At 35.0% G+C, this 26892-nt stretch overlaps 1 protein-coding gene across 1 annotated transcript; it reads right to left on the bottom strand.

Moving 5' to 3' along the window:
- Window positions 1-84: 84 nt before the first annotated feature.
- On the bottom strand, window positions 85-17356 carry LOC140750677 (salivary peroxidase/catechol oxidase-like). Its single transcript, XM_073084367.1, has 12 exons — window positions 17080-17356; window positions 12523-12665; window positions 10507-10677; window positions 9695-9882; window positions 8183-8387; window positions 7485-7682; window positions 6639-6783; window positions 5546-5696; window positions 2625-2792; window positions 2099-2297; window positions 1081-1186; window positions 85-574 (listed from the first exon to the last, which is right to left on the bottom strand). The coding sequence occupies exons 1-12, from the start codon at window positions 17223-17225 to the stop codon at window positions 430-432; spliced, it is 1965 nt and encodes a 654-aa protein (XP_072940468.1). The 5' UTR covers window positions 17226-17356; the 3' UTR covers window positions 85-429.
- Between the last annotated feature and the right edge of the window lie 9536 nt (window positions 17357-26892).

The following is a 26892-nucleotide window of genomic DNA, read 5'->3' on the forward strand; positions in this document are numbered from 1 at the left end:
AAGTAGGAGTAACGTCATTACGTTAATTCATTGAATTATAAGTAAATTAGGTAAGTAAATAAAACTACAAAAATTCACATTTCGGAATAAATAATATTACAATAAATTTATGTTACAAGTGTTCTTAATAACAAGCTTTTTTCCTTTTCCTATTAGAAAATCTTTTCATTGAATACCATATCATGGAGGTCCGTTAAATAACGGTTCGCCGGTTTCGGGCGTTCGTCATTGGATTTGGAATAACTTTACTAACCTAATCGTGCATTGTCATCTAAACTAAACGTTTAACCAAAATTTTCAGCTCAATCTGAATTTCAGTTCCTAATTTAAATTTCAGTTGTAAGCTTTTAAGATATCCTCTACACATGAACTAACAAAGCAAGTTGAATAAAAGCTTGTTGATATCAATAATTGAAAGCATGAAAAAGATTATTTACTTAAGTATTTATAGTTATTTAAATTAATCAGATTTAAATTTTTATTATATATGTCTTGATCCTTCGAGTCGCAGTTATAGTCCTTCCACGCTCTGAAGTCCATTTTCGGAATCACTTCGCAGCTGCGCATTTGGTTACTAAAATAAAACAATTATTTTTAATTTAAAATTAAGATCTCAAACCCTATGAGGTTATATAGCCTCACAGCTTGTGACCTACAATGTTAAGCAAAGTCGGGCGCGGTTGGGAATTGGATTGGTAACTGGTGTGTAAAATGCAAACTCAGTTCAGATAAACGCCTTATTTCGGTTACGGTTGAAAGTATGATAACATAATAAGGTAGTAGACAATAGAGATTAAATTTTCACAAAAGCGTTATGGGTGGTTAGTTTACTTCTTCCATGAGTTGCCCATTACCTTTCTCCACACATCCATATGGGACTAGCATGACGGACGTCAAGGAGGACTCCAAGACCTCCAATTAAGTATTCTGAGACACCCTGAGCCAGAAGAAAAAATATCCGGGTCCAGTTACGACGATGCTCAATATATTTTTTTACTTTCCTTACTTGCTAGTGACTTCATCTAGTTACGACTTACTTAAGAGAAGAAATAGTTGATAAATATAATTATTAGATCTTACTGCGGTCCGGCTCTGTAGAAGGCTTTCGGCTGAATTTCAGTTACAGAATCTCCGACATCACACAGGAATCTCGCTATTGTAGCCTTTCGTACTTCTAGTAGTTGTTCTGGGAAAAAATTTCATTAAATCATAACTGAGGTCGTCATCCTATCACATTCTAGGATTAATTGTATTTAAAATTGCTGTAATTTGCAAATGAAATATGTTTTGTTAGATTATTTAATTGCAAAGATTAAGATTATCTATGTGCTTCATTAGGACAGCAAAAAAGTTGATGTATTAAATTACTTTTTTGTATGTACATACGTACAGAAAGTTTTTACTAATTTACGCAGACAAACATAAATACTAGTAAATTAAAAAATATAATTTTGACTAAAACTGATAGAGAATACAATAGACCTTTTTTAAAGATCTCTCAGGCGTGTAGGTTTCCTCACGATGTTTTCCTTCGCCGGTATAGCAAGTTATAATTGATTTCTAATACACACGTAACTTAGAAACATGAGAGGTGCGGTTTGAACCTCGGACCTCCCCAATTAAGAGGCAAATGCAACCAATTAGACTATCACGTCTAATTTTATCTTTTTTTCGGGGAAACCTTCAAAAGGGACCCGGTGCTTTGGGAGCGGCACAGAGTTATGTGGGATTCTTACCGGATTCTTTTTACTAAACCCCAAGCCAGTGGCCGTCCACGGCGCTGTGTAAAGGACTCCGGGATCTCCAAAGGAACGCAACCGGAGTCCTCTTAGCGCGTTGCCCCGTCGGGCTCCGCCCAGGTGAGCGTGACGCTCGCCAAATCGTCTGGTGTACATAACGGTATGCGACCACACATACCGCCGTCCTTCCCGGGGCCGCTGGCCGGGCGGTTCGAGATCCCACTCTTACCTCCCGCAACCCTGGAAGCCCCTTTAAGTAGCCTCTTACGACAGGCAGGGGATACTGTAGCTTCATTCTGGTCCCGGAACTTCAGGGACAACGTCTAGTTTTACCCACAATAGTGGTAGTAGTAACTTACCTATAGTAAAAGCATGAGGTCTATTCGGACTCTCATACCAATGTCTATCAGACACAATAGTTCTCAACAGCTGGTCCACCATTATGCAGTAGAAGGTGGGTGGTACTGAACCGCCATATATCGGTCTTTCCATCCACATGCCCGCTATTAAGTCGATGTCTTCTAAGTGTTTATACACCTCAGCTAGTTGTTCTACTCGCTGCAATTTCCAATAATGATAAATATTTGGTTATTATTGCAGTTGAAAATAGAAAAACATTGTTTTTTTAAGCCTGATAGCCACTAATACATTAATAATTTAGTGATATGAATTTCGGCTTTCGTAGGTAAGTTTTCCGTAAATATAAAGCAGCCCTATTTGAAATCGATCATAGTCGAGTAGATGCGTGGCCTCTCTTCGGGCCTGATAATATGGCCTAAAAAGAAGCGTTTCCATCAAAGCATTTAAACAACAACACAACAATGTTACACCGATGCCGAGACAGAGATTACTAAAAATCACATTTCTACCACCTTAAAACCTTACCTCTGGATCAATGGAGTCTAGCAAGTCCTCAAATCTCTTGTAAGATTTTCCAAAACAGAGTTCTTTGTATTTAACGTATGGCGCAAAACCAAAGTATCGGTTTTTACCCAAATCATTAGTTGTAACATCCAAAAGTCTTTGATGAGGGCCAAGCGACTTTTCTGAAATCTAGAACGAATTTTGCAATAAAAAGGACCAATATTATATAGGTTTTACAATTTAGATAATTATAGAATAGTAGAAGATCCGAAGCTAAATCGAACTGGACCGAGCTGATAATAGAATGAAACTCATTTTATAACGAAATTAGTACATTGGGTAATACATTAACAAGTAATTAATTTAAAAAATCAAAAACCCGACTGCACCAAAAAGGCTGTAGTAGAATTTCCAAAAGCAGAGAAATAGGCATTTAATTATTTTTATCCAGAATGCCAAATACAAAGTTTTATAGTAGGTGTCTGCTTCAAAAACAAAATATGTTCAAACAATATTATCCTATTTTATCCTCGTAGCGCTCATTTACGCTATATAAAGAACCTATGTGTAAAATTCCAGCACGCTAAGTTCAGCGGTTTCCCTTTGCGTTGATCTCTGGCACAGCTACTCACTCATTTAGTCAGACAGTCATCTCGATGTATATATACGAATGTATGTGTACTAGCTGACCCGGCAAACGTTGTGTTGCCATATAAATAAAAAAATGTTAAGGGTGAACAACCCTTATCACTTAGGGGTAAAAAAATAGATAGTGGCCGATTCTCAGACCTACTGAATATGTATATAAAATTTGGTGAAAATCGGTGAAGCCGTTTCGGAGGAGTACGGGAACTAACACGAGAATTTTATATATAAGATATATTATATAATGTATGTGTAATCTCCTCTTAAATTCCTTTATTTTGACACCCTACTCGATAGGTTTGGTTAACTTTTTTTTAAAACATGTTACTATTTCGCGAAAAACCACCATTTACGGTGTATAAAATATATAACTTCAGTAAATCAAACTTTTGGTCATTATTTTACCTCTTTAGAGGTAGAATTTCATTATTTTTATCCAATAAGCCTGATACAAAATTTCATAGTGTTTGCTTCAAAATTGACGATTGTTCAAATGACCTTTTAACCCTTATTTTGCCCTCTACGGGGTTGATTTTTCGGTGGGGGATAAATAAGTGCGTCCTTGTTCCTGTGTAGAAAGCCAAATACAAAATTTTATAGTAGTTGCTTCAAAATTAAAGTATTTAAAAAAAACTGTTTTCCCTTATTTTGCCCTCTTAAGGGTAGAATTTCCAAAAGGCCTTTCTTAGTACTTATTCACGATATATAGAGAACCTATGTGCAAAATTTCAGAGCTGTAAGGTCCTTGGTTTAGGCTGTACGTTGATTTCTGAAAAATGAAAAAGTCATTTAGTTAGTCAGTCAGTCAGTCACCTTGCTGTTTTATATATATACAAATATGTTTTTATAATCTCCGTTTAATTTCCTTTCATTTGATACCCTACTCGATAGGTTCGGTTAACATTTTTTTTTTAAATGTGTTACTATTTCGCGCCAAAAATCCGCCATTTTGACTTTTTTTTACTAACACCTATCTAAGGACACTCGGGTCATGGAGACAAATATAATGACACCTTAACTGTTCAAATTCATCCAGCCGTTTGTTAGATCGGGTCAAATAAAGAAAGACAAACATACAAGATACGCGCGAAAAACATAACCCTTCCTTGGCAGTCGGGTAAAAATGGGTTTGCTAAAAAAATCCTGGACAGGACAATTTTAATTATTTTTTGAAAAAATAATTTTCATTTTGCAGACAACCCTATATCAACGTGTTCACAATAAAACAGCGCTTCTACTGATATAAAATTTTATCTATTATCATCATGAGTGAAAGTAGTTGCCAGCGAAATACCTGTTTATACCTGACAACCCAGTAGTTCGTCCACGTAAATAATAGGCAACCCAAAGCCTGCACTGCACATTCTGTATGTTTTTAACATTCACTCTGAATAGAATTTTCTTATTATCTTGATGTTGCAAAATTTAATTTTCAATGAAATTTTAATTTTTCAAAAAATAATTAAAATTATCCTGTCCAGGATTTTTTTAGCAAACCCATTTTTAATGTATTACCCAATGTACTAATTTCATTATAAAATGAGTTTCATTCTATTATCAGCTCGGTCCAGTTCGATTTAGCTTCGGATCTTAGACCAGAAAGTTAAGACCGTTAAGTAAATTCCGTTAAGACAGACAGTCGATATCGGTAGACAAAAAATAAGTATAAGTTTCAAAAAGGGACCTAAACGCCATCAAAATTAAATTAAAAATGTAAAAATAAATGCATTCTATTTGTATTTGTAAAAAAAATGTCGTTAAAATTGACTATTACCTTTTTAAAACTCATAATGTGAAATTTTAGTTCCGTTCAGTCCACGGGAGCGCTGTATGAGCGAATACGTAAACGGTGAACGTTTTTAACAAACGTAAAAAGTACATACATAAAAAAAAACCTGTAGCCTAAGGCTACAGGAGTGGGAGTGAAAACCTGTAGCCTAAGGCTACAGGTTTTTTATGATATAAGAGTAGCAGACGAGCATACAGTCCACCTGATGGTAAGTGGCTACTGCCGCCCATGGATATCTGTAATCAACCCCAGATAGGATTAGATATTCCTACCTGAGGTTGGCCACAGATGCGCCGCTATCCCCTGAGGACTAAGCTGGAACGCCTCGGAAAAGTCTGTCTCCCTTACCACACCCTTCAAACCAGAACACAGCAGCGCCTTACACTGCTGTTATTAGGTAGAAATAGGTGTGGCGGTGGTGCCGTCGGAGTCGAACCACAAAGGGTTCAGGCCACAAAATCTAATGGATGAAGTTCTTTATTATGCTTACATAAGTTTAGATACTTACATCTGGGTCTATTACATAATCCAACTTCCCACTAGCTTGTCTGAAGGCTCCCTGTGTGATGAATTCAAGATTATCAACCAAATAACCAGTTCTCAACGTCAAATTCACCATCTTAATGTCCTTTAGATGGTAACCCTCGGCATCATACATTCTGTAATAAAGATGAAATTTTATTACATACAAATCAATTTATAAAGAAAAGAAAACTGTAGAATTGCGTAAGAATAAATGCCTACAAAAAATAACGACGCAATCTTAAACATATTACGATGTACTGTGTTGTTGAAGATTTTTTAACTGATACGATCTTTCATGGTACGTTTCCGAAAACACCACAGTTATACCGTTTTTTTTTATTTTCGAGGGGGAGACCTTCAAAAGATACCCTGTGGCGTAGAAGCCACTTGCCGTCCGCAACCCCGAAAGCCCCTTCCTTTCTGTCGCCTCTAAAGACAGCAAGGGATACCGTAGCCCTATTGTGGTCCCGGAATTACAGGGACAACCGCAGCTATACCATTTTTTATTTCCGCCGTGGGAGCGACACGGGGTTATGTGGGACTTTAACCGCACTAAAACCCCCCCGGTGGCCGTCGTCGGCGCTGCGTCGAGGACTCCGGGATCTCCAAAGGAACACAACCGGAGTCCTCTTAGCGCACTGCCCCGTCGGGCTCCGCCCAGGTGAGTTTATATCACCACACCGTCTGGTGTATACAACGGAATGCGACCACACATACCGCCGTCCTTCCCGGGGTCGCTAGCCGGGCGGTTCGAGCTCTCACTCTTGGCACCCGCAACCCCGAAAGCCCCTTTTAGTCGCCTCTTACGACATGCAGGGGATACCGTAGCCCTATTCTGGTCCCGGAATTACATTGACAACCACATACCTGTCTTTCCTATAATGTCAATTTACAACTTTGTTCTCATTAATAGCAATGCATTTGTTGCCGATATTAGTGTCCGAAAACAGGACTAAGGACTGGCCTCATGGTTTCATTATGTACATTCATGGGCGACAGTGGCCGTGACCATCAGATGAACTGCAAGCTCGTTTGCTATTTAAATTAAGAACATCTGTCAGCCATTGGACACTTACTTTACTTTTGCTTCCTGTAATAAATGAGCCCATCGAAGGGTGAAGGGATACTCCAAGGATATTTGAGGATAGGCTTCATCGTTGTATAAATATCTGAATCCTTGGTTTTCTGATAAAACTCCATCGCGTACGAGATTTGCGTGACCTATGTAATAAAGAATGCATTTAATTTCAAAATCGGAATTTGAAAATATTAAGATCACCATTATAAACTTCTTTATGATACAATGATTTTAATTCATAGTTCGCCGTACTTTACAACTTTACTGGTACGTAAATTTACTTGTAATTAGTAGACTTCTCATACCTACTTCAGATAATTATCTAATACTTTACATAAGCTATAAAAAATATTTCACCAAATTTTAATTTAACAGCTCCAGATTGAAGCAATAGAAGTGCTCAAGGAAAAAAAAATAAAACAAATGATTTTTTTATATGATCTAGTGCCTATTTCTAGTGTTTCTTCGTAATAGCAGCAGTGTTAAGCGATGCCGTGTTCCGCTTTGAATGATATGTTAAGGGAAGCGTTATTTATTCGAAAATCTGAACTGAAGCGAAACAAAATCTGTTCTATTTTTTTTCTTTTGTTTTTTTTTATAATATAGGAGTAGCAGACGAGCATGCAGTTCACCTGATGGTAAGTGGCTACTGCCGCCCATGAACATCTGTAATCAACCCCAGATAGGATTAGATATTCCAGAGGTCGGCCACAGACGCGCCACTACCCTTGAGGACTAAGCTGGAACGCCTCGGAAAAGTATGTCTCCCTTACTACACCCTGTTTCTAGCAAAATATGCTATGAAATGGAAAGGCTACTTAAAATATGAGGTTAAAAACTTTACCCATTAGAGATCCTAACATCTCGTAGTAGTATATCTGCATCATGTACGCGATGTTAATGTCTCTCGCTGCTTGGAATAGCTTCTCGTCGTCCCAGCAAGGGTTGACCTGTGCCAGTTGAGTGGCAATGAAGTTGTGGTGTCTCCATATCCAAATCAGGAACAAGTTGGTACCCAGTATACCGTTTCCGCCCTGGTCCGCTGTGATATAATTATTTATGGTAAGTATTATTTCATTTCGCAAGTAAATAACTTGAATGTTGCAAATTGCTACTATTGTCACAATTTGAAAATCTGATTGGTGTTGATGAGTTTTGGAAAGTACAACGTAATAACCTGTGATAAGTAAAATAGAAAGATACTTCACCGCCTTAAATTTGAATGAAGCCACAAAATGATGAAATTATCATTTATTGTTTGAATTCTTGACAAATAAAAAATACATATAAATAACTAATACTACGTCATTTACGTATAAAAAAAATAATAAGCATTTTAAACATTTTAGGGACATTTAAGATAGGAGACGTGGCAACATTATTTACACAACAATTTCAATTCTCAAAACTAGTTACACTTTAGGAGTGATCAATCTATGTATTTTACTCATCTAAGGTAATAATCGAAAAGATGGTATTTTGGAGTTTAGGGACAAGAACTACTTTAATTTGAAAAATATAAAGCATAATATGCATACTCACGACCATCATGACATCTCGTCTCTCGAGGCCTTTCGTTCAGTAAACAAACATTTGCCTGTGTTCTGGAACTCGGAGGCCATATTTTGTCATTCTCGATTTCAAACTTCAGCAAGCCGCCTTCAAACAGTCTACCTTTGGTATTCAATGCTGACGGCGTGTTCCCATAAATATTAGATAAATCAAATGCCGGTGTTGAAGATACGAGCTATGAAACAAAAAATATTTAGTCAAATGTTTGGTGCATTCAATTACTAATTAATTGATAATATTAATAAATACAGTGAACTGATTGACACATTTAAATAGTAATAATTGATAAATAATATAAATAATTCATGGTTAATTGACGATGTAAAGGAATCGTAAATTTAAAAAGTTGATTAATTAATTTATTGGAATTTTATATGATGTTTAACTGAGTTTACAATAAATATTATATTTTATTATTTTTTTAATTCGAAACTAGCTTAAGATATAGAAAAAGACATTGTAGTATGGTAAGGATGTGTTAACATTAAGTTACGAAATCAATAAAATTAACAAAAAATAATACCTATATTTAATAATGCATCATAAAAGCATTTTTCTTAAAAAATATGTGGTCAATGAACTTTAAATTTTTTTTAACAAAAAAATACAACCGACTTCTATGTCACTACAAAGTAAAAAATAATTGAAATAAATGTTGGTTTGGTACATATTTCTGAAGTCGGCGCTCAATATATTTAGTTGTATAACGATGTAAACGTGTCTAATATGAATTTTATATTGTCTTATATGTTCCAACCTAACCTAACTAAATAGTTAATGATGAACTGGCTTTGCAATTTCATTAGAACCTACACGAAATATCTTCAAACAAAAGTCAATTATACCCATCGGTTGAGGAGTTACATATTTTGTCTCCAGAACCCGCACTGATCCTCATCATATTTAAATGAGACCGACTTGCGCTTACATCATAATGTGCGAAATAATGTATGATATTTTTGCTGAGTTTTGAAGTAAATGTTAATTACCTTTAGTAACCTCGCGAATACAAGTCAGACATTTAAGCCAGTTATATTAGTCATATCTACTTTAGTCATACCACTCGTGTGTATTGACGTCGCTTTTGTATCAAGAGCAAGGGCAACCAGTGGGAAGGGAAAATCTTCATAAAATTTAAGCGGGTGATGTATTTTTTTGTAATATTGCAGAAGGAAGCGAGCTTGATGCTATATGATGACCGCTGGTCATAGACATCTGTATTCAACCTCAGATAAAATTTCTACCTGAGATTGGTCACAAATGCGTCGCTTCCCGTAAGGACTAAGTTAGAACAGTGTGTTTCTAAGTTAGATCAGTGTGTTTCTTAGTTAGATCAGTGTGTCTCTCTTACCACCTTTAAAGCATGAAACAGCAGCGCTTAACACTGATGCTAATAAGCATAAGGGTGCGGCGTTGCTGCCTCCCGAATCTATCCTTTAATCAACAAATGCTTTTTATGAAAAATGAACTGTATTTACTCACTCTAACTGGTGCAGTATCATTCTTTACACAGCCAGCGGATTGGAAACTCCTCGGACGAGTCATATTCTGGCATCGAATGCCAGAGAACTGGTGCACCGGATCGTCTTCGGGGATTGCATTTGGCACGCACTCACGATCCGTCCTCCCCCTTGGCGCACAGCAGTAAGGCTTCCATAGAACGTAGTTTACTGCAACATTCATTAAAATTGGTTTTCCCGCTTAATTGAGGTGTATGCGTCACGCTATAAGATCGTAGCGAAGTTTAATAAGTATGAAAAGTATATTAAGCAGTTAATAACTTATGCATTTTAATAAAATAAAAATAAATACATGTTCATAAATAACTATATAAATAATTGAAAGCGCGCGACTATGCACAGTTTATTTAAACCTCAATCGTTCTTTTAAGTTACGTCAAGTGGCCGGCAGTTTGATGGGTGACTAAGGGAGTAAATCTAATGGGCAGTTCCATAATTGGGTGGGCACGTCGACCCACCAAATGTTATTATTGAATAGCAATCGGTAAATTTTGTCAAAAGACATATTTACGGTGTGAATATTTTCGTTGAAAGACGATTACTATCACATACGTTCGAAGTAGCCTGCAGACCCCTCTCATTTGTGAGAAGAGTCTATCGAGCATAATGGAAAGAATGCGACATAATTTTGACTACAGAAACTGAAACGGAATCACAAAATTTCGCTTTAGTTTCGAGCAAAACAAAATAATAACTTTTACTCGATCGACGTCATAAAAGTCGTCGTATTGAACAATAAAAAACTGATAATATTCAATAATATACAGTACTCACCAGTATCAAAAATCGCGATGACATCACCACTTAGTGCAACGAGAGTATACGAGAGTAGTTGAGTGAAGTGCTGGTCTGGTACGCGACCTTCTGGGAGGAGTGTGGTCCGTACCAATCTCGCGAGGGGCAGTGCTTGGCCGTCTTTCGCACGACGAGGGTCGAACTCAGGAGCTGGAAGACGAATAAGTAGATTAATATAGCATTCTATTTTGCTGTAATCCGCTTGACATATTATGTATATTTGTATATACCATTCAAATACACATTTTCTTGCTTTTTTTTTACAGTGTCAAATAACAACTGTAAATTTTTTTACCATAGCATATCCAAAACGTTTGAGCATTCTTCAATTTGTTATAAAAACCGGGTAAGCTGCGAGGATTCCGTACAAATTAATCACTGTAAATGAAAGATATGTTATTTTTTTCATTTTCGACCCCCAGTTATAAAACATCAAAACATTGTCGCCGCGCTGCGTATGTTGCGATGATCCAGTTAAAGTGTTATGTGTTATAATCTATTGTTTTATAATATTAAGATGTAGCTACACTTCTCGTAAATATGGCTAAACCTTTATTAAATTAAAAACACTTACGAAACATATGCTGTATGAAACATATAAAAAAGAAAAAGCTGAGCGAGAAAATCTTGCGAGAAAAAAACAACTACATATTTCTAAGATCTTTGAGAAACACTTGATAAAGCAATTCTCAGAAATATTAATATCCTATATTTCACACATATGCTTCTCGATATGACGGACTTAGTGAGAAGAATCAAACGGACTAAACAGTGTAGTGTTAGTGAAATAGTGATTGAATGAAGTGAACATTAATAGATCACAAGAACAAAGAGTCTATGCCTTTATTTGATAAGACAAAGAAGTGCAGAGTCAGAAGACGCCACCTTCATTATATGATTATTTAGCAGACTAACTTAGCGTAAAATTACGCATTAGTCTTATAGTAGGCTAGATTGTAATTAATATTATTTATTACTCATTCGGTAATTTATATATAAAAAAATCGCCCCCCAAAAACACTCCTCAATTCAATATTCAGTTGTATAGGTAATATTTTCGTGTTTGAGTGATGAAAATTATCAACTCACTTGGTACAGTAGTTTCTGAGTAAACTGGCAGTGACAAACTGACGGTCAGATGCACATTGCACAAGTGATCCTATAAGGGTTTTTTTTAACGTAACCCTCATAATGTTATTTACAACTTGTCTAATATGAACTTAATACTGTATAGTCCGCGCAAAACTGCTAGTCCGCTCTGAAGTTGTTGCGAGCATGTGTAATCATACAATTTGCTACGCTGATGATTAAAAACGCTAATCTAGTTTAGATTACAAACAGCTATGAAGAATTACAAAATCAAACAAACAGTGTTAAAATTGTTTTCATTAACAAATTTACTTATTTATTACATACGATAATATAAAGCGAGTAATTAATTTCAATTACTTTAAGATTGAAACGGAAGTGACATTAATGCTATAATTTTGTAAAAAATAATTTATAAGTCGAAAACTAAAGATTATAAAAAAGGAATGTCAAGGCTATTCACAATCTTTATCTTACAAGGAAATAAAAAACTACCAATAAAAAAAGTAAATACTACAATAAAAATATGGGTATATACCAGTGTATGAGTGTATATACCAGTGAAATGAGGAGTAGAACCCAGTGGTTCTACTCCTCATTTCTTAGATGACTGATATCCAGCAGTGGGAACATAAAATGAGGAAATAATCAATATACTTCATTGCCTCATAGCAGTAGTGTTAAACGCTGCTGTGTTTTTTACTGATTTGAAGGGTGTGGTAAGACATACTTTTCCGAAGCGTCCTCGTCCGAAGAAGTCCTCGGGGGAGTGCCGCTACACCTATGGCCGACTTCAGGTAGGAATATCTAATCCTACCTGGGGTTGATAACAGATATCCATGGGCGGCAATAGCCACTTACCATCAGGTAGACAGCATGGTCATCTGCTACTCCCAAAAAACATACCTCTATCATACTCAGGTGACAGCAGTCGATACGGCGGAGTGTGTCTGGATCCTCTCGTGGGGTATTTCAGATTGTTGCAAGTGCCATCTATACGTCTATATTCGTGGAGATCACATTCTCGTAGAAATTCACCAGTGCACCAACTAGAAAATATTTAAAAAAATAAGTTGCCTCATAACACATCAGATCCAAAGTTTTGGCTGAAATTTCGGGCATTACCTGTATGATATTAGTGTAATCTGATTCCTAATTACAATCAATTAGAACATCAAAACTAAATTAAAATAAAGGTAAATTATGATTGTAAAATTAAAATATTATTATATATTACGAGTATGTGATATTGGTTATTTGTACGACCAACTCTAGTTTAAATTAATCTTAGCCCATCCGAAAAAATCATCTTGAATTTTGCCAAAGACAGTTTTATTATGTTCTGGTTCAAAGAATGTGTTATTTTACGGTAACTACCAACATCTACCTGACCATTACCGACTTACACGAGGCGTTGCAACGGTAACATATTGCCGGCCACAGATATAACTTCCATAATATTTACAATTATGTATATAAATTAAAATATTTATGAGTTCTCTTACACCAGATGATCCGCTACTTCATTTTCATAAAAATAGAGGTAACACATACATATATCTAGAACTTGCCTTAAAAAATAATTAACCAAGATGGCCAAGTGTTACTGTCTTATCAGTATTATTATATCTAGAAATCATGAAAACACAAACATACCTAGGTCTAATTGTGTAAATAGCAAGTTTAATTTGGAGTGATGTTAATGAATATGTATGCAACAAATTTTACACATCCTGTCATAACTGTTTTTAAAAAAGCTATTCATTTGAAGATTAAGACGATGTTATACAATTCGCCGCATACAATTTAGATTAGATTTATGAATAATTAAATTGGAATAACATCTGAGGTTGATACCCTTGATCACTATGGTGGAACGTTTCACTAAGTAAGTTTCTCAAATAAAATTGATGTAGGAGACAAGTATACCTTCTACCCTATGATGAGTGGTCACTACTTGCCGCGGACATCTCTAACCTGATCCATATGAAACAGAGGTTCTACCTAAAGCCTAAGACTTAGGATGGGTTGCAGCGAAAGCCTGGTTAAAGTTTACATTAAATAACAGTAACTTTGACGGTAGCGATGGAATGTAAGAATTCTGTGTTGCATCAATTGATTTGTCATTACCGTCATTTGTATCGCTGTCACCGCGATTATTAGTCGAAATTGACAGATAGGGGAGTTGACAAATACAATAAGAGAAATCGAGCGGTTAAAGTTAAGTTTAGTTATGACATAACTTCAACCTTAACTAAAATGGTGCTAATTATTTTTTTTACCATGGATTTGCTGGTTGGTTAGGCGTCTGTAAATGTCAAAGTTACATGATGCAACCAACCCTTAGAGTATAAGCATGAGGACTAAAATGGTCGCATAATTTTTAAAGGTGGTAGAACCCTTTGTGGTTCGACTCCGGCGGCACCACCGCCACACATATTTCTACCTAATAACAGCAGTGTTAAGCGCTGCTGTGTTCCGGTTTGAAGGGTGTGGTAAGGGAGACAGACTTTTCCGAGGCGTTCCAGCTTAGTCCTCAGGGGTAGCGGCGCATCTGTGGCCGACCTAAGGTAGGAATATCTAATCCTATCTGGGGTAGATTACAGATGTCCATAGGCGGCAGTAGCCACTTACCATCAGGTGGACTGCATGCTCGTCTGCTACTCTTATATTATAAAAAAAAATACGATGGTTGTATGTAAGGCTCTATTTAGTATTTAGTAACGCCTTGTATACTAAGTAAGTAAGTGTATCTCCATACAAAATTCTTCAAACCAGACCCCGCAGCGGCTATCAATACTAAAATAGTGTATTGATTGGTGCCTCTGGGGTCGAACCACAAATAGGTTTAACGTATACTGTCTAAAATTCACGATATTGTGTTAGATATTTAATAAGTAATATTAACGGTACATTAACATCGTTTTAATAGAAACGAAATAATCTTAAACGATGTCAATACCCCTTCCTAAAGAAAGGCCCAGTTTTGAAAGTCTTAAATTGAACAGCGTCAAAAATATATGTTACTAGCTGACCCGGCAAACAACCCTTATCACTTAGGGGTATGAAAAATAGATAGTAGCCGATTCTCTAACCTACTGAATATGCATAAAAAATTTGGTGAAAATCGGTTAAGCCGTTTCGGAGGAGTACATTAACTAACATTGTGACACGAAAATTTTATATATAAGATTTAATAATGATTATACGGTATTCTTCTCACAAATAAGGCACGTGTATGTGTAACAAAATATGATAAACATGTTTTCAAAAATTAAAAATTCATGTCCACGGTCAAACCGTCAATTTTTAAAATTAATTCGTACGGTCATGTTCATATCCTACACAGTAAAATTGATAACCTTCAATATTTTTAACTTTATTTTTGGATGTTTTTAAACAACCTTAAGTTCATAAAAAACTATAATTATAACTGATACGTTTATTTAAGAAAAAGAAAAACTAAAAGTAGATCTTAAAATATATAATAAGATAACAAGTTCAATAATAATTATGAAATAATTACTTCCTAAATTCCTATAATAAAACCCAACTCTTTTAACTAAAAATCCATAATGAAAATGGAAACAAAGGTTCTCTAAAGAAATAATGACATTATGTAGGAACCACCAAGTTCTATAATACTACTAGCTGACCCGGCAAACGTTGTGTTGCCATATAAATAAAAAAAATTAAGGGTAAACAACTATTATCACTTAGGGGTATGAAAAATAGATAGTAGCTGATTCTCAGACCTACTGAATATGCATATAAAATTTGATGAAAATCGGTAAAGCCGTTTCGGAGGAATATGGTAACTAACATTGTGACACGAGAATTTTATATATAAGATTATCATCAAGATAAGAGTGTCATATCATCATATGGCAGGTCATGGTAATAAAAATAATAACTAGTACATAGTGCGTCCATGCTGCCAACACCTATATTAACAGAAGTAGCAAACGATCCTGCAGTGTACATAACAGTAAATGGCTATTGCCGCTCACGGACTTTTGAAATCAACCCCTACCACCATCTTTTAAAAACCATCACAGTTCAGGAAAAAATTGTTTCAATATTGCACCAACATTATATTGTTTCGTACCACGACCTCCTTAAAACAAGTCGTGGTGCGAAATTTCAATGTTTGATTAAAATAATATTGTTTTAAGAGATGGTAGGAACCCCCCTGGTCAGATAAGAGTTGTATCTGTGGTCAGTCATAGGTAGGTTGCTACCCCCGGTAACTAATTTTGAACGTCTCGGGTATATATTTTTTACCACACCTTTCAAACCCGAAGCCACAGCAGCACTTAACGATGCCGTTATAAGATAAAAATAGTTCGACTTGTCAACCACAAGTCAGACCATAATTTTTTCTACCGCCGTTTCAAAAGCTAAAAAGCAACTAAATCCTGATTATTTTCTACAGGTACTTGTTTAAGAGGAGCTTTGTAGTATTAGAATAACAGGACGTTCCACCAGAATTACGACATTTAAGTACTATTAAACTAAAATAATTAGCTACCTCAATTTACTCGTATTATGACTGTTCGCCGTATACCGCCCAATGCTATGTTCTGACTCTGCCTACTATACCGGGTAGGGTATACCCCACTTACCCTACCTTAATAGGTAACTTTTTCTGTGCTCTATAATTAATCTGTAGCACTACCACGAGTTTACAAAAGTATTACTCGCTAGCGACTGCGTAAAATAAATGTATGAAAAATTGTACAGCGCCTCTGGTGGTTACTCGTAGAACTAAAATCCGTAGTGGCGTAACTCGATACGTAAAAATCCTATCGAAATCAAATCGCTAGCGAATATCATTATGACCTATTGCCATACAAATTCGGTCCCATGAGTCATTAATTTGACAGACGTTGTCAAGAAATACCGTAACGATAGTAGTTATGTTATTCACTAGCAAAATGACAATAGTTTTCTATTTACAATTTCTATAGTGGCGTTTCTATGCCAACTCATGGTAGTGCTACTGACCGTGGACGGCTTACATGCAGGTAGTGTAAATATATAACCCATAAAAGATTTATATTAAGGCACTTTTTAAGGTTTAGGGCTGCTCAATTAATGTGGTTAAGAAAACAATTATTATCATAGTGATTTATCAATGATATTTTTTTCAAGTTCCATATAATTTTAAATCTGAAATCTGAAGCCTTGAATAATTTATTGAAAGTAGGATATAAAAAAAAATCGCGTAAAATACACGCAATAAAAGTATTTTAAAGAAAAATAAATAGATTTATATCTGCTTTACTATCAAACTATGCGAAATAGTATGGTCCAAATGATGGTTATAGCCGCACGCAATAAAATCAAAATCATGTAAAAACTAAAAAATAATAAGACACCTATATTATGTATACAATACAGCTCAATTTGGTTGAATTACGAAAATCTCAATAAAAATAGGGGAAGAAAAATTGTACTTACAAAGTGTTATTATTTTTCTGATGCTCCCTATACTTTTCCAGGGTAATAAAACGGCCTGTGTACGTATCATAATACACGACCGTGTTATTGGCCTGAGAATTCACTCCGAGGACAAAGAATAAACCAAAAAGACCGAAAAGTAACATTATCACTATTATAAAAATCTCATTAATTACACTACTTGCTACGTGTACATTACACGTATGTTTCGTGTAACGTCTATTAAGTCAATGCTATACAGATTTGTATCTGGGCCTTAAATGATTACTGAAGACTCATTTGTTTATTAGGCATTATCATAATCAGCAAAAAACACTACCCAGTTCCAGTGCAGTTGACTTTAGAATGTACTTTGTTTTAACTTTTTGCTACGCTACCTTTAACAGTTGACCGGATTTCGAAATGCCTTTATTTATCCTTGTTTTAATTCCGTGAAATCTTAAGAACCTCAGAGTTAAGGAGTCATCGGAATAAGTAAGAATATGTGATTTACATGTTTTAACACTTATCAAGTTTTCTTTTATTTATACGACTATTAAATTTTATGCAATTCGAAAACAAATGTTTCCTGTCTACAATCATCATCATCATCAACCCATTATTGTCCGACTGCTGGGCACGGGTCTTCTCTCAGAATGAGAAGGATTAGGCCATAGTCCACCGCGCTGGCCAAGTGCGTATTGGTAGACTTCACATACCTTTGAGATTTTTTTTTTATAAATCTATTAAATGTGCAGGTTTTCTCACGATGTTTTCCTTTTAAGCAAGTGATAATTAATTTCTAATACGCACATAACTTTGAGAAATCAGAGGTGCGTGCCTGAGATTTGAACCTCAGACCCCTCGATCGAGAAGCCGAGTTGCTTAACCATTAGGCAATCACTGCTATTCCTGTCTACAAACATGTCATTAAGTCCAATTATTGGCCCTTGAAATCAATATTATGAAAATTAAAATATTACTGGCTGTATAAAAATAAATAATCAAAACTATAGATTTTTATGAACTATATTATATTTTCTGATATTATATCGAAAGGTCAAGAATAGCCTAGTTTTACAAAGTAATCACGATGCTGACAATATTCAGTCTTTGTATTACTATATCCACTAACAACCTGTAGGCATGTTGACTGTTGTCCCTGTAGTTTCGGGACTAGAATAGGGCTACGGTATCCCCTGCCTGTCGTAGGAGGCGACTAAAAGGGGGCTTCCGGGGTTGCGGGCTGCAAGAGTGGGAGCTCGAACTGTCCAGCTAGCGACCCCGGGAAGGACGGCGGTATGTGTAGTCGCATACCGTCTTATACACTACATGGTGTAGGAGGAGCGAAAACTGCTCCCCCAGGGTAGAGCCCGATCGGAGCATCGCGCTTGGAGGGCTCCGGTTGTGTTCCGTCGGAGATCTCGGAGTTCTCCAACAAGAATTGACGACGGCCACCGGGGGGGTTTTAGTGCGGTAAAAATCCCACATAACCCAGCGTCGCTCCCACGTCGTCGGCTAGTTTTGAAGGTTTCCCCCTCGAGAAAAAAAGGCATATGTTGACTGTAGTAAAATAATATCAACGTTCTATAGATAGTTTAAACTTATAGCAGTGACATGAATACAAAGCTCTGTAATATTAGAAATTAATTGTGATTTGGTTTAGCTGCCGAGGTAAACTTCTTAAGGGAACCTGTAGTAGGTATGTTATTTACTTTAGAGATCTCAAAAAAGTTCCCAAAAGTATGTGAAATCTACCAATTCGTAGTTAGCAAGCGTGGCGAACTATTTCCTTTACCTTCTCAATCAGAGACGAGACCCGTGCCCAGCAGTGGGACTGTAATGGGTAGATGTTTTCAAACAGTGCATTATTCCTTCGACAATATTTAATAACTGCTGTGCAATCTATACATATAAATAAAATTGGAGTGTCTGTTTTTAATATTGAAATAACCGCTTTTTACTACATGTATATGAATACATACGGTACATACTCCAAATTTACATTTTTTATAATTTTTGTCCGTCTGTCTTGTTACGAGACTTTTATTGGCAGGTAGTTGATGTAATAAGGACCTAACTTAGACTACTTATATTTTTAATGTTATGTATATTGTTAGATTTCTTTTTAACACGGGTGAAACCGCGGGGCACAGCTAGTATACAATAAGATGATGCTATAACGTGCCTCACGAACCACGGCAGCACACATAACATTTATTTCAACCTCTCGTGGTCAACCATCCAGTTCCTGCCCCGTCCTACGTTGCAAAACTTATTAGAACTCTTGAAAAACATATTAACTTATCATATTTTTCAACCAATTTGGCCCAATCATTTTAATTTACCAATATTAATTCCACGCAAAGAATTACGGATATGTTTTAATTATTATTTCGTACTAACTCATTGTTCGTCGTACTGTATTCAATTATCGTCAAAATTCAGTGCAAACCATTTAACCGTTTAGTGGGATTAAATGTAAAATAAAATATAAGCTATTATCTTTGTAGTATGAACTATTGTTGAATATCAGTTATTACAAAAATGTTCTAGTACAATTTTATTATAAACAGTTTACCTAATGTCTAAATTCCAACGCCTGCAATTAACATAAAAACTAAATGTGGTAAAATATGAATATTGTATGTTAATTCAGGTAAATGATAATTATTTGTTTTACATATGTTTCATAATTTCCTAAAAATAGGTAATCAACTTTTATAAATATAATAAAAATAAACTATATATAGCCGCACAGCCTGAAGTAGCATTACTATGTGTATGTTTCTTTTTAGTGCATAAAAAGTTACATTTGTTGTGTAATAATCAGAGGACGCAATTTTATTTAATTAGTATAAAGCTAAATCCAAGTTATGGGATCACAATTCTTGTATTGTGGGTGCCATGGACACACACACAAAGATGAAAACATAAACACCCGGACCCAGAACAGATCTTAGTTCATCATATCTGTCTGGCCGGGGATCGAACCCGGAATCCTTTGTGCGTCAGACCGCTATGGTGACCGCTCCGCCATGCAGGTCGTCAAACAATTCTGAGCGGTAAAACAAGTGGTCAAACAACGAGCAGTCAAAATTAATAACAAGTAATGATGGAATAAGAGGAAGTGCGTGATGCGTGTCAGGGTTTAGGAATCACGATAATAAGTATATCTAATTTCTGAGAAATCTCCACGCACCTTTGCAACGTGTGGTCTATATAAGGATTTTTTATTTTATATATTTTATTATTACATGATTATTAAAACAGAATTATTATCAGGTATATTATTTGACTAGCAAAGCCTCTGAAACTATCTATATTACAGGTGTTTAATATAAAAAGACAAAAGAAAATTTTAAAGCAGTTTAATTAAACAGTTTACTTATATTAGAACTGACCAGGCTTTATAAATCCAATTTCATCAAAATTATTGAACCCATTTAAAAAAATGTGACACATACACGGCAAATTTTATATTTATGTAAAGATAAAAGTTGTCCCACAAATTACGGATTATCTAACATTAAGTAAAACAATCTTCAACCCTAATAAAATTAGCAAATAAACAAGAGTCTTAAAAACGAGTCACTAAAACTTGGAAAAATCCTAAGTATTTTCAATAATGCAAAAATCAAAGACTTTAGCAAGAGAAATTTAAGACACTTTTTATAGAAAAAGAAAATAATATACGTAACCCCAAATAAAAAGTCCGAGAACTTTAAAATAGAGAACACGTCCAAGAGACATAAATAAAAACAAAGTATAAATAAATAGAATTGAATTTACACGACATAAATCCTGAACGGCGACCTGACTATTTTTATACCGCTTGTTATGAGAATAAATCGAGAGATGAGAGCTGGATTCCGAGCAGACGAGATTGTTAAGGGAATTTCATATTTTCTAAACTAAACGACGGGTGGAAGATAAATGGAAAATCTTAAAATGAATTGACATGTTAAAATGAAAAGATTAAAAATTGTATTCTAAACTGGAAATATGCGGTTAAAATTAATTTGGGTGATGTAATAGCTCATAGTAAATAAGAGAATAGAATATACTTATAGTAAATATATGAAAAAAAAAATAGAAAAACAAATAAAACCTAAGGCAACAAATTATGCAAGAAAAGATAACTAACGTGAAGTGTAACCTTAATTTGTATTAAATTAATATTTTAATTAAATAAAGAAATATAATAATTGACTAATTAACAAACTAGGTACGTAGAATATCTCCACGCTTGTTAAGATATGAGATGTAATAATTATAATACCTAGAAGGTGGTAGAACCCTTTGTGGTTCGACTCCAGCAGCACCACTGCCACAACTATTTCTGCCTCATACCAGCAGTGTTAAACGTTGCTGTGGTCTGGTTTGAAGGGTGTGGTAAGGGAGATATACTTTTCCGAGGCGTTCCAGCTTAGTCCTCAGGGGTAGCGGCGCATCTGTGGTTGACCTCAGGCGGGAATATGTAATAATATCTGGTGTTTGTTACAGAAGTCCATGGGTGGCAGTAACCACTTACTATCAGGTGGATTGCATACTCGTCTGCTACCTCTATATTATAAAAAAATTGTTCTTCCTAATTTGTCTCAAAAAAGGTTGAAAATGCAAATGCTCTGCAATATGAGAGCATGTACCATATAAAAGTTCCGGTATGTTAGATTAGATATATTATTTACTTCAGGGGTAGCCAACTTATTTGTACCTACTACGTAAACTCCGTGTGATCTACCAATTGTAAAATTTATTTCGCTGCCCCTGGATACATCGGTCATCAAAAAGAAAGTCTTCGAGATTAAATAATTTTGTAAAATTTGTATCTCTGGCAGTTATCGACGAAAGAAAGGTTATTTGTATGTATATAAGATTTATCGCTTCAATCAACGGATTTGCTACCCCTGATTTATTATAACAAGTTATACTTACATACAAAGCAAGCATTGCTAATAAAAATAATATAGTATTTTATTTACGGCATACTAAAAATATGTGTAATTTTAACTGTTGGAATTATTTTTATTATTGCAATAAGACAACATGACTGTTGCAAGCTAACCAGCCAAGGGTAAAAAGTGTAAAAACCCATAAACTTCCTGCATATAAATGCGTTTGTAAGTTATCTCAGAAATGACCTAGCATAATTGTAATAAAAATGTTAACACCAATGCTTACCCACTTAACAAACAAAAAGTACCTGCGAAAATAAATTTCGTTTTAAAAACTGCAGTATAAATTGAAAACATGGAATTCTTTTATTTTTCATTTTCTTCATTGTGAAAATTAAATTCATTTAGTTTAAAATGGTAAAACGGTCGTGGTTCGAATACGGTAAGATCTTAGGAGGGACTTCAATCCTATCTAGCGTTTTAGGTGAATACTTACTATGGGGTGGACGGCAAGCTTGTTTGTTGCTTCTACGAGTAGGTATATCATAAAAAAATCACGAGACATTCTAAGAAGGATTCAAGGAAGCAGATTTTATAGCCCGAAAATAAGATTCCAATCCTATCTACGGTTGATTATGATAAATTCTTATCAACTTGTAGGTAGGTAGATGTAAAAATTTCACTACAGTTTTAATGTCACTCGTCGACCAGTCATCGTGCTGCGCTCCGCTTGCGTGCCGGTTCGACAAGCAAAGGGTCCCGGATTCGATCCCGGCCAGATGTATATCTAAATGATAAATTTTAATAGCTGTACTGGGTCTGAGTGTTTGTGTAGTCGACTTTGTGTGTCCATGGGGGACCCAAGGAATCCTAGTGTGATGCTGTGACTGCAGAAAGCGTATTTTACGTGTAATAGCCATACTATAGTGTAGTGCATAGTGACTACTCATCACACACCGCTGTGCGCATCACCACTGATACGATTCGAGTTTGCGGTTCGGCTTGGAAGGCAAGGTTAGAAGTTTTTTCTACTAATCTGCTAGGACGAGGATTGTGTGTGAGATATCGTACGGCAGGCGTGTGTGCCTGTGTGCCTCACTCGATACATGTAGAGATGCCACGATACACGTTAAGTTCGATAATATCAAATCTAGAATATCGATATTTTTACCGATATTAAACCTATAATGCGGTAAGCCGATAGTATAATATTGTTATATCGGAAATATCATCGATAACAACAATTTCAAATATTTTATATCGCAATACAACTATTTAGGTGGACAAAGAGATCGTTAATTAATAATGTTTGAAATTAGTCACGGGTAAAAATCCTCCTACTTCAATATTTGATAAAGTTCTCATTTAAATCGATATTAGCGATATTGTAGTTTACTTATCGATATGTATATCGAGAGCTTCACCAACTTTCATCTCTTACATACATCTTTACATTATTAATTACAATTAATAAATTACATACATCTTTGGGCTGCAGCCAGCATTATACAATAGGGCATTCTAGTTTTCCACTACTAATGCAACGGACTAAAGTTTCTCATATCTTTACTTTAACATAAGTATCTATCTTTTCTGTGCAATATCCCTTATCTATCAGCGCGCTATAAATCGTTCAAGCCCGTAAGATTCACTGCAAAATATTTATATTTTTATTTCACTTTGGATTCACGAATGTTATATCGTATTAAATCAACACGTTGCACTGCGACTTAGGTAATTGTTCCATCGCGAGCGGCAAGCGATAGACATACATTTCAATAAAGATAAGTTACTCGTAATTCAACTTTACAAGTACTAGTAGTAATGGATTGGATAGAAGTAATGAGTTTAGATGATCTGGATATTTATATTCGTATTTATGTATCCATTGGTACCAATGTACGAGTACGTACAAGACTTTTGATGCTTTTTTTCATTAATGGATGGATATGTTGAACATACCCGTAAAGATTGTAGGGAATATGTACCAAAAATACTTTGTTATAGACTAAATAATTATTTGGGTGTTATAACTACTAGTCAAATACATTATTTATACTGTTTTCCATTATACGTAGCCTGTATTTAATTTTATAAATCAATCCGCTCATATTCACCTATAGTTAAATAATCATAGTTCATGCATTAAAGGTGTTTATCCACAATGCAACATTTAACATTGTCCTTAGATGTATTTTTTTTACGTCAGCGGTGTACCTAAATTCTATCTATTGATTTGCTTTATCGCTCGCTAGTTTAGTCATCGTTAGTAAAACCATTTTCTAGTTGCGTAGAAAGATTGTCACTGTTGCATTTAAAATTTCGAATTTATGAGATCCTATAGAAAGAAACTCGGCAAAATACGAGAATGTTCCGAGGCTGGAGACATATTTTATGGCTTGTGGCTTTTCCCATAAAATATGCGTGTGGTCTATTTGTTTGCATATTCTAGCTTAGGTTGTTATAGTTTATTTGGTAGCGAATGCGATTTCGTAAGAAATAACCACCTTCGTAGTCGCATTATGTCGCTGTAGATTTGAAACCTACTTAGTTACATTCTGGTCAAAGTGTACAGTTTTGTCTTTATCACATCTTTGATCTATTAACTTAAATAATTATTAAGAAGTAAAGGGTACAAAGAGTAAATATTACATATCTTTGATGTTTTAAATCATCTACGTGTCAACAAATTGTAAATCGGCCGTTTTTTGGCAAGGTTACACGTCAGTTACCTTTATGATTATAATTATGTGCAATAATCAGGGCCAAGGATAATATGCGATCAAACGATCTCGAATATTTGCCACTGCGGTCAAAACCTAACCTAATTTGAAATACCTATGTTATACATTTTTAAGTAACACATACCTATGTAATACATAATTAATTTTTAATTAAGACTTTTATAAGGTAGCAGTACATAGGGGAGGCGTTAGTCCTTAGGCAATTTGATTACAAGAATGGAACCTTTGTAATAAGGTATGGTAATTATACGAAGTATTACTCGTGTATAAATAGTATAAAAAGCAATTATAATGTACTCAAAAGTTACTCTTTATGAATCACATAATACAATAATAATGTACGATTTCTACATCAAATCGTTTGTTATTAAATGTAGTACATAAAGTACATGTAGTACATAATTAAATAAAACTGCGAAATTTAATTCCACATTTTCATTGTATTATTTTATACTAATTGAATTGACTCATAAGCACTTGAGTTTAATGATCTTATATACATTGCGGAAACGACCTGTATCTTTTAAGAATATTATAGTTCCGTTGACTCAACAACCTATAAAGTGTTCAACTGCTGATCATAAAAGTGCACTACGGTTTAAAAACACTTGTAAGACACTTAGGAAACCCTATTTACTATTTGCTGAACCTGTTTTTGATGCAGTATTAGCATTAAAAGGATATTATGGTGTAACAAGATTATATGCCTATAGCTTAAACTAATTAATCTATAGGTACGCAATATTTTTATCATTATTAAGCGCAAAAAATGTTTTTGAGATTAAAAGTTTGGAATATTGTCACTCTCATTTTCGCTAACTCTCTCGTATAAAATATCAAACAACTTATTGGTAATACTAAGTATCTATGTTAGAAACAATATAAGGATATGATGCAATACAATTGAAACACACATAAATATTTTTGAATACAATATTTATGTTATAACTACCCCTTTATTCTTACTACAATTTCATAACTTTCATATAAGTCTACGTCCGAATTGGTTTTATCTTCCATATGTATGTACTACCAAATTTTGCTGTAACAGCTCCTTTACCAATCTCATCAATACCTTTATTGTTTGTAGTAAACAATGGTGCGCTAATCGGCAGTTCAATTGTAATCCGTTAATTGATGATCGCAGTGCGTCGTAATCCTATTCAACGTCCGATTGAACTGCAACTTATTGCGAGGGCTCATGTTTTATTTATTTTCCTGATAAAGCTTTTAAATGTTGGATTTCAGTTGCCGTCTAAACTGTGGTTGCGGATTTTATGGATGGCATACACGGTTGGTGGTTTGCGTATGTCATTAGGAATATTGGAATTAATAATCCGATTATAAAAACTTATCTTGTTCGAGTATGTTAGCAATTAGTAAAAAAGTACAGGAACATAAAAGGATTAATTAAATCAGAACTGATGATAAACAAAAATATAGGTATTGTAGTTAAAAAGAAGTCCTAAATTATTGCACTTAATAAACGGCAACTTAAAAACTGATTATTTACTATTGAGAAAATTTGCAAAAAGAAACTATATTGAAATACTCTTGAATCCCAAATCCCGAATTTGGTATCGATACACAGACAAAAGACAAGACAATTATGAACAGACCTATTAACTGAGCCATAAAGCCACGGTTAAATATAAATACTTAAGTACAGTTGAGAACAATTTAAGAACACAACTGTAACGGTGTATTGACATTTGCTTTCCGTGACCCGCAGGCAAATACCTCCTATTTATAGTAATAGCCGTTCAGTCACATGTTCACCTGTCAGCGTGTCTTGTCACAACAAGCACATGTCACGAAAGATGCAGAAACGTGGCGGCAGCTATCAATTACGATGAACAGTGGAGCCATAAAAGTGCCGTAGCAGTTTTTGTTAGTTTACTCGATTCCTTATACGATTATCGAATTGACCCTTAATTTTAAGACGCATAAAAGTTTCAAAATTAATTGTTCTAAGTTCGAAACGAACTTCGAACGATGTTTAATTATTATTGAAGCTGGCCACTTACAAACGGCGTAAAACACTTTAAATGGGCAAGAGTCGCCAATTTGCCGTCATAGGCACATCTCACACCAATGAAGAATAACAAAATTATCGCGATTCATTGTATTTTTCTTAAGACTAGATAAATAGGCAGAAAAGGTTACCTAAGTGATACAGAATTAAGGAAACG

Source organism: Epargyreus clarus, unplaced genomic scaffold (genome assembly GCF_041222505.1).
Source record: "Epargyreus clarus isolate Ecla_fem2 unplaced genomic scaffold, WU_Ecla_fem_2.2 ptg000021l, whole genome shotgun sequence".
NCBI lineage: Eukaryota > Metazoa > Arthropoda > Insecta > Lepidoptera > Hesperiidae > Epargyreus > Epargyreus clarus.

Bases quoted from the DNA above. Each gene is read 5' to 3' on its own strand.
- LOC140750677 (XM_073084367.1), bottom strand. From the start codon at position 17,225: ATGTTACTTTTCGGTCTTTTTGGTTTATTCTTTGTCCTCGGAGTGAAT. The intron at 12,666-17,079 runs GTAAGTACAATT...AATATTTTCTAG, and splicing joins CAGAAAAATAATAACACTTT to TTGGTGCACTGGTGAATTTC. The intron at 9,883-10,506 runs GTGAGTACTGTA...TGAATGTTGCAG, and splicing joins CATCGCGATTTTTGATACTG to TAAACTACGTTCTATGGAAG.